We start from the raw sequence: 9120 nt of genomic DNA on the forward strand, positions 1-9120 counted from the left end.
TAAAACCGTAAAATCTTTTATTAAATTAATCTTGTAAAATGATCAGCGGCTGGGACAATTCTAATGTAAATATTATGGACAGTTATTTTGCATCCTGCTTGTATTTATCAGTAATTATGGATATCAGTTATGTAATTTGATAGACTGTATTCATATATTTAACTTACAAAATAATTTCTTTTTTTAATTGTCATATATTGAATATAGACCTAAGTCCTGATATGGTAATATATCCGATTAACTTGAGCCAATTTACTGCAATGTTACATCAATGAAAATGAAATCAAAGCTAAAATCATAAGGTCATAGAAGGGACAGTACAAGCCTTCAGCAGAATTGAAAATAAGAAAAAAATAAAGGAGTTTGTATTGCGAAATATTGCTGAACTTAACTTTACTTAGATTACTTTAAACTTACTGCATCTTGCATTGCAAGAATGGTTTAACCTGGTGACATTACATTTTGACCCAAATGAAAAGTATAGACCTAACAGTCCTGATAGTGATATGTAACTACAAAGGGAACATGTTATCACAAAAGTTGTTTTATCAAAGTGGTCAGATAAACTGAAATAAGCGAATAGAATTGCGATCTGATCCTGACTGATTCGTCACAACAAGCTTATCACCATACACGAATATAGCTAGCGGTTTTGTGATATCGTCTGCTGCCGTTAACAGTTCCCTGACGTTTTTCCCGTCCCCAGACATCTGTATCACGTTGTTTGACTCATATCCACAGACATAGACGTTACCCTCCCCGTCCACGTCCACTCCATACGCGTAACTTACTATACCGACCTTCATCACGTCCTTGTGTAGATTGTCAGTAGACAGACTACCGACGGCCGGACTGCCAGCAGTGTTGATGTGGTAAGGGATAAAGAGAGTCCCGGTACGGTGGTCGTGGGATAATGTCCATATAGTGTTAGTACCTCTGTGTAGCATGTGTGTCTTACCGTCCTTTGTCACCCGGTACACTTCTGTACCTGAACTCACAATGAACTCTCCATTTCTGTACGTTATACCGTGACATGTTTTCCCAATGTTTATTACATTCGATAATGTAAGTTTAGAGGATGTAACTGTCACCACATGTACACCATTACCTATCGCAGCTGCAACAGTAGTGTTGTCTACCAAACACAAATCATAAGGTCTTCCATCCACCTTCAACTCATCCACAACATCTCCGTCAGTGTTGATTAATTTCAGCTTCTGATTGTTATAATCTCCTACAACAATACTGCCGTCAGGAGTGATAACAACTCCACGAGCAATACAATCGGACCGATCTGATTTCATTTTTATGTTCACTTTTCTTACCTCCTTTAGTTCACATTCTGATAAAGGTTTGGTTAGGCCTGGGACATCTGTAAATTGTCTCTGTTGCTTCTGGACGACAATTTTACCAAAGTTCAGACTTGTTCCATCAAATTCTGCTTCGTGTTTAAGACTGACAGTAGAGCTCGTCATCCTCATCTCTTTGACTAAATCCTTCCAAGCATCCAGCTCTGTTTGTCCTCTCTGGTACAATAAAATCGTACCCATGTGGTCGTTCTGCTGCCGGGCTGTAGCAGTCGATTCCATTGTATTCTGCATAGCGATCTTCAGTCGTTCACACTTTTGACTTGTCGCCTTCAGATTGTCACTCTCCACTTTGTACTTAGCTATCAAATCATCTGTGATCTCCTTCTTCATTTCTTTCATTCGTTGGATGAACCGTTCTTCCATATCGTCGATGCTCTGTAATGCCGACTCCTTGTCGTCTGCGATGCTCTGTAAATATTGCTTGAAGTTCTTTACCTCAGATTCCAGTGAGTCAGTAGCCTTTTGTAGGTAGGTTATCGTGTCTTTGAGTGTTGAGTTCCTGTCCAAAGTACTACAGTAGTCTTCAGTGGTTGCTACATCGTTGCATTTCCTGTGAGCATCAATTATACATTTACTGCAGCCGAAAGTTTTGTGATCGACGCAAAAGTAGCCCATCTTCTTATTGTGTTTGTCGCATTTCTTGGTCAGAGTTTCTGACCGTAGTAACAAATTACCACCGGAAGCTCTGATATCCATACCATCACAGGTGGGGTGTATGATATCATGGTGATTTAGTTTACAAGACTCGCAAAACAAACATTGATTAGTCTTACACCAGAACTGAGCCAAAACCTTCTTGTCTTTTTTGGTTTTTTCGCAATACGTACAGTAGTGACTGTCTGTTGAGCCGCTCTTCATTTGTATCAACCCCATGACAACTTTGTCTACAGGAAACTGCTCGGCCCATTTGTCCTTATCCTCAGTCTTATCAATAGGGTGAGTAAGTGTTCTACATACCGGACAAGTAAAGGAAGTCGCCGTATCCCTCTTTCCCGACACTTCACTGGTGATGTAAGTACTCAGACATTCCTGACAAAGAGAATGGTGACATGGTAGACATCTTGGTTGGTGAAGCTGTTCCAGACAGATCGGGCACTCCAGGAGGTGTGAGTCCGACTGAGTACCGTCTTTAGGGACCGATTCCTGATTGGGACCACCTTCTGCCATGACGTTATCAGTCGATGATTAGGTATCCTGAAACAGAAAACAACGAGACAACTTTAAAAAAACAATTAAATAAAATATATCAAACCCACATTATAAATAATGAACCTATAAAATACAATAACACATGCCATATTTGTTATTGTAAAATTTGATATCTGGTCTTATACTCTGCAATAGTGTCAATTAACATAGAATGTGTGCCCAATATTATGGTTTATATCATTATAATCGGTAGGTCTGAGGTTATAACGCATTGGTAGAATAAAATAGCGACCGAGGGCGTAGCTACTCTACCAGGGCGGTATAACACCTTATAAACTGAATCAAAGTTCTTTAATTTTTATATTATATATTGTCAAAATGATTGCTTCGTGCAATTTAGAAATGCATGGACGACGGGGTATTGTGACGTAATAATCGCAATATCGACTTTGGAGTGACGCCACGTCAATAGGAATATCAGGTGTGACATCACAATATTGATCGATATTTCTAAAAATAGAAACATCGAGTCAATATGCGTTCTGAAAATTCAAATATCTAGTCAATACGCTAAATATCGCCCTCCACGTGACAGCGTATTTACCAAGAGGAATAGTATAAAATCGGATCATATCCAATATATCCTTATATGCAGTTGATTTTACTGTATATGCGATAGATATGTCTTTATATTTGTAACACATGTCTTAATATGCTGCAGATGTATCATTATATGCAGTGCTTTTATAATATTAGTTACATTTTCTACTATACGCGGTCATTAAATCGTTATATTCGGTGCGGGCTTTTCTATTATCATAGGTAGTCATATTGAAACTTTATGTTAACTTCTTTATGTGATGTACAACTTCTATATATGGTGTGCAAACATTTATGTGATGAAGAACAAATCCGGAACATTGGCTAGTGGGAAATTGGGTGATACCTTATGTACACTATGTATGTGTGTAAAATCAGTTAAAAACGAGTAAAGTAAGAGATGCTTTAGAAAACAAAAGAATATTGCATGGAGTGCATTGCATTACAGATTGAGTCAATATACATGTACGTACCTTCTCTAACGTTATCACCAAAACGTTGCGTTCTTCAGAGTGACGTCCTGTAGCCGTCGTTCTTCCTGTAATTAAATATAAATTATTTTGGCATTTGTCAAAGGAACTACAATAGATAGACAAAAATGACGGTGGGCGGAAAGTATCAAACATCCTAACACGGTGGATGTTAAAGTTCTCTGCTACAAGTTGAAGAAAATAATTAAGATAAATAGCCTCCTGTCTTACCGAATAAATTTTTTCATACATAAATAATAACATGGCTATATCACAAACCTAAATAAACAAAGAGTGGTAGTCACGTGGGGTTAAGATTTCCTGTCTGACATGAATATCTATTAAACATCACAGAAGCTTGACGTTTTTATATACTATATAAAATTTGGCCAATGATGCATTTTATTCCTGTTGTTTTTATATTTACATTGCCATTGCACAGTACCTATATGTTGCTTCTGAACCCAATGTATGATAATTTTCAATATCAACATTGTCACTTAGGCTCTGGCATACTAACACCTTCATCAGAATTAAAGAGGACACGAAAAGACTAGGTTTAATTCTGTGTGATAATTCATTAAAACATATTGAAATATTCTTAAAATGGATCAATGTGAAAATATATTCTAATTAAAATATTTTAAATAGATTGAAGTAATTTATTTATCTTTGTATATCAGCTTTACCTATATGACTTTTTCATCAACTGCTATTGTTTAGTCGGTTGTCCATGGGAAAACATCGGAATACACTGACTCACTTTCATATCAAATGATGTATTTTCTATTTGGAGCCGTAGAAGTGTTATTTTCACACTTAAGTTTTTAACTATTTTCCCTTAAAAAACGGGAATACTTTAATGTAGATACAAGCATTGATAGTCATATTTTGGCATGCATTGATGTGTAACATATATTAGGCGTTCAAGTATGTATATCATGGTGCGCTAGCGCGCAACATTGAATATGCTAGAACACCAATGTATATTACACAACAATGCATGTCAAAAATATTGATATACGCGTGAAATTTAGGTCAGGATATATGTCGGTGTACCTTGTGATTATACGCCTACTCAAATAGATATAAGCGCTGTGCAATACATTCACTATCGGTTTGCATATATCTAACACGGCAATAATATAATCACAATAACCGACCTATTACAGGATAAAAACTTACTTAAATGGACGTTTTTGTTGTAATGACAAACTTTATATATCGAGTTATGTCAGTGAGATGTTGTTGAAGAGTTTATATCCTTAACTTATCTAACATTACTTACCGTCAATACTGGCCAAAACTTCAACTTCATGTCAGGTGATATAGACCGGTGTGTCTGTCTCCGTGACCTAAAGTTGAGTGATATTCGGCATTCCTCGGTCAATTCCGGAAATCACTATAATGGATACCACAGGGATCTGGAAATTAATCACAGTTTATATCAATATGGACCCAATAGATCATTTTAGGGGTCTAGATCTAAAATGTGGTCATACTGGTGACTCAAGTGAACATTTTGAAGTAAAAAGAGGTGAAATTCCGTCTTCATACCAGGCGTAAGTAGTACACATTCTTAAAATGACCGACAAATAAGCCATTTTTTTAAAAATTATTGTACAGTATATAATTCTACCAAAAATAGAAGTCTCGTGTAGTTTTACATCTACAAATAGAGACATTTAGTTTTTGAAAATCACAAAATCTCTTCGATCAAGGTTGAAACCAGACTAGCGTACAATTTGGAAAACACACTAAAGCGGAAAGACGAAATGTCTGAAGTAAAATCAAAATGTGCATGCCGCTCTCTGTCTTTCCAGTTATGCACCTTATCTAAATTCAAAACAATTGAAAGAAGTAGCTCAATAAATTACGACTGTGAAGGTAACAACCCATCTTCGATATTCCAGGGATTACTACAGATATTACGACAGTGAAGGTAACCCCATCCCTGGATATTTCAGGGTTACTACAGATATTACGACAGTATGTAAGGTCACCCTAAATGTCCTCGATATTCCAGTGGGGTTACTACAGATGTTACGGCAGTGAAGGTAACAACTCGTCCATCCTCGATAGGGGTTCCAGGGTTCAACAGATATATGTGTACAGATGTTACAGGTAACCCATCCTTTATTTACAGGAATGTTTTATACATTGATTACGACTATAAACGATGATGAAGGTTAAATTCGATATTTCCAGGTTTCCTAAGGTCTAAATATGTGTACATATATGAACATGTATTATTTCAATGTACTATTTCCGTGTGTTCAAATAAACATTCTGATTCGAATGATTAATACAGGGTTACAGGAATTGTGGAGTACTACATTCCTCAGATGATACCAACATGATATTTTAAACCGTCCTATATACGACATTGTAAGATATCCCATTCATCGTATTATTGAAGTTAATCTACAACAGTATACAAAGTAGGAAGCATGAACAGATCCGCGATAACTTCCAACGGCCTATGACGACCGTGCATATAAATTTCAGGATATAGGTTAAATCTACCTGAATATTAGGTGAACAATTTTAGTTCATACCTATTATTCCCGAGGATACACAGATATTTAGACTATATGAAGAAATATAATCCAGAGTTTAATCATAGATGTCATCTTCTGGGCCGATATATTAAAAATAAAAGTTAAAAAAGGATGCCAATGGGTTCATATTAGACAACTGTTTTGTTTTTATACATTGTCGGTCTCTGTAGGAAATTTAGGGTTTCTTTATCTCTAATGTAGATAGATGCATCTTAAATGTTATTTTAGTTACATGTAGTATTTCATTACTAATGTCAAAAGTAAGCAACAGGGATATACGTGTACATTAACAGATGTATAGTTTGATTTTGATTAGTGTGCTGTTTGGATGATTTGTTTAGTGTGGTGTGTGTAACATTTATTTATCCCAGACATCTAAGGGATGTACATGGTTGATAGGTGGATGACAACCGGAGGTACCCGGAGAATAAACATGTGGAAGTTAGACAACTTGGTTTTTACTATGTATTTGTATGGACATGCTGTCACGGATGATTTTGATTAGGGTGTGTGGTTTGTGTAACGTCCTACGTAACAGCCAGGTTCATCTAAGGACGGAAAGATTTCTTGATGGAGGAAAACAAGTGTACTAGAGGAACAACTGCATCGGCTACGGGCAGTACCTGGCAACTGCCTGTCTAACATGGGATTCAAATTTGCGATCCAGAGATGGATGAGAGTTCATAATTACGTCGAGACAAATGTTTACCTTTTATTTTTTTCGGGCCCCCCACCCATTTAGCGGCCATGGAAACAGAAAAAAAAAAAAAATTGGGAGTAATCCTAACTTCAAAAAGCCATACAATAATGGATTATTCCATTGTTCTTGTTATACAATGTATAATGACAATATTGAGATACTCTTGTATTGTGAATTTGAGTTAGGATCCATCGATGTCATACGACTTATCCCATAATTCTGCCACTATATATTAAAAATAGTCACTACCTTTAAGCAAAAGATATCAAGCAAATTCTCTCGATACACTATGTCTACTTTCGGAGATACAATGTAGAGATGAATTTGAGGGGTCCTTGGCGACAGGTCAACAGACACAGAGATGAAATAACATACTAGACAAGTAACATATATTAGTTTAGTTCTGATGGGATACAATATTTTTTATGGGGGCGGCACATAACTCACTGGTAATAGTTACAGTGGTTTTCCACAATATTGTCTGGAAAGAATGATATAATTTTTTATTAATAAAAGGTTTGCGTCACTGTAAATGTGTACTCCAAGGCTCATTACGCATTAAATCGACCCCGTAGATAATTAATAACTGTTTCAATTAATTAATAAAAAAATCCCCCAACCATTCGTATTATTTCTTTCTAAACAATTTTGGGGACTAAAACTGTGATTTTATCTTTTCTGGTTTACGGGGCTCTATGTTTATGAAATCGAAACCTGTTTGAATAATAAACTTTTACCAGTGAGTTCTGTATAGTTCCGCCTTAAAACTAGTTCCGCCTTAAAACAATAAATTTACCACAATGTTCATACATGAACTCGTCATGCCAATACTTTAACGGGTCTCTGCTGTACTATATGTTTGAGTAAATTTGACCTCACTGAACTTTAATACAGTTCAAGGTAATCGATTTCACGAACTAGCGACACATTCAGGATCACACACTAGGTTTCATAGTGGGAAGTATTTAATAAAACAGCATTATGAAATAAAAAACTAAGACGCCAGGAACCTTGAATTTAAACAATCTTTGTGTAGTCTTCAAGGTTGAAGCCTAACACCACATAATTATATATCAACCCTGCTGGAATATAAAGTTCTTAATTCAACAACAGGGACAACGAGATAGATTGATCATTGGTTCACGATCTATCAATAATATAGCATAAACATATACCGGGTATATATCCCCTATATAGAAATATACTTAATAAAACTTTGGCTAGCGATGCAATTCCTGGTGTTTTTATATAGAATAAAGGCAGTATTTTATATATATATATATTTACATTTTCACTGCAGTCCCACTATGTAACCTTACCAAGCGCAGTTGGCAGTCATATAGACAATGAACTTCAAGCGCTTATTATGACGTCATTATCATTGTGACGTCACAATTGTCGTGCCAGCGATCACGGCAGACGGCTGTTCAAATGGCTGTTCCATCCATGACGATAACGAATGATTAATTTATTATATATGCAAAAATTCCTTGGATTTCATCATAAAATTGTAACCAAATGTAAATATAAGCATTGAACGTCTTTAAGTTGGCATTCATAACCAATATGAATGCAAACTGGACAGAGGCAAATTCAACATGAAGCGCTAGCCAACTTAAAGTCGTTCAATGCTTAAATATATATATAATCATACTTTATGACAGAACGTCAAGTTCCTGTGGTAACTTTATCTAGATACCATCATATAACTTATCGAATGATATACTATAATAAACGTGTCCAGGTAATACATTCAGTGTACCAACATGTTGAACCGTCTACATAATTATCACGTAGAATGCTCCATTATTTGAAGTTCATACAAAGTATAAAGTGCAGGCATTGAACACGTAATCAACTGTAGACCTACCCGATAATATAAACGTCAGGTCAGGATATAGGACGTGTGTACTTTGTAATTATACGTCTACCCGAGGGATATAAGCGATGTGTATATAACATCCGCTTTCGGTTTGTATATATCTAACACAGCCATAATATAATCACAATAACAGACCTAGTACGGGATATATAATTAAATGTACGTTTTTGTAGTTACCACAGACCTTATTTATCGAGTTATATCAGTGATATGATGCTAAAGATTTATGTCATAAACTTATCTAACATTACTTACCGTCAATATTGGCCAAAACTTCAACTTCATGTCAGCTGATATAGAACGATGTGTCTGTCTCCGTGATCTAAAGTTGAGTGATATTCGGTAATCCTCGGTCAATTCCGGTAATCAATAGACGCCACCTATGATT

The 9120-nt window shown here is 35.9% G+C and overlaps 1 protein-coding gene across 2 annotated transcripts; it reads right to left on the reverse strand.

Moving 5' to 3' along the window:
* LOC138330339 (tripartite motif-containing protein 2-like) lies at positions 1-9120 on the reverse strand. Of its 2 annotated transcripts, XM_069277901.1 has the most exons (3): positions 8988-9012; positions 3593-3657; positions 1-2564 (listed from the first exon to the last, which is right to left on the reverse strand). In XM_069277901.1, exon 3 carries the CDS (start codon positions 2535-2537, stop codon positions 558-560), a length of 1980 nt encoding a protein of 659 aa, XP_069134002.1. In that variant the 5' UTR covers positions 2538-2564; positions 3593-3657; positions 8988-9012; the 3' UTR covers positions 1-557. The 2 variants fall into 2 exon arrangements, with proteins under 2 accessions (XP_069134002.1, XP_069134001.1); XM_069277900.1 differs by lacking the exon at positions 3593-3657 and having other exon boundaries at positions 8988-9120.

Source organism: Argopecten irradians, chromosome 8 (assembly GCF_041381155.1).
Source record: "Argopecten irradians isolate NY chromosome 8, Ai_NY, whole genome shotgun sequence".
In the NCBI taxonomy this organism is placed as follows: Eukaryota; Metazoa; Mollusca; class Bivalvia; order Pectinida; family Pectinidae; genus Argopecten; species Argopecten irradians.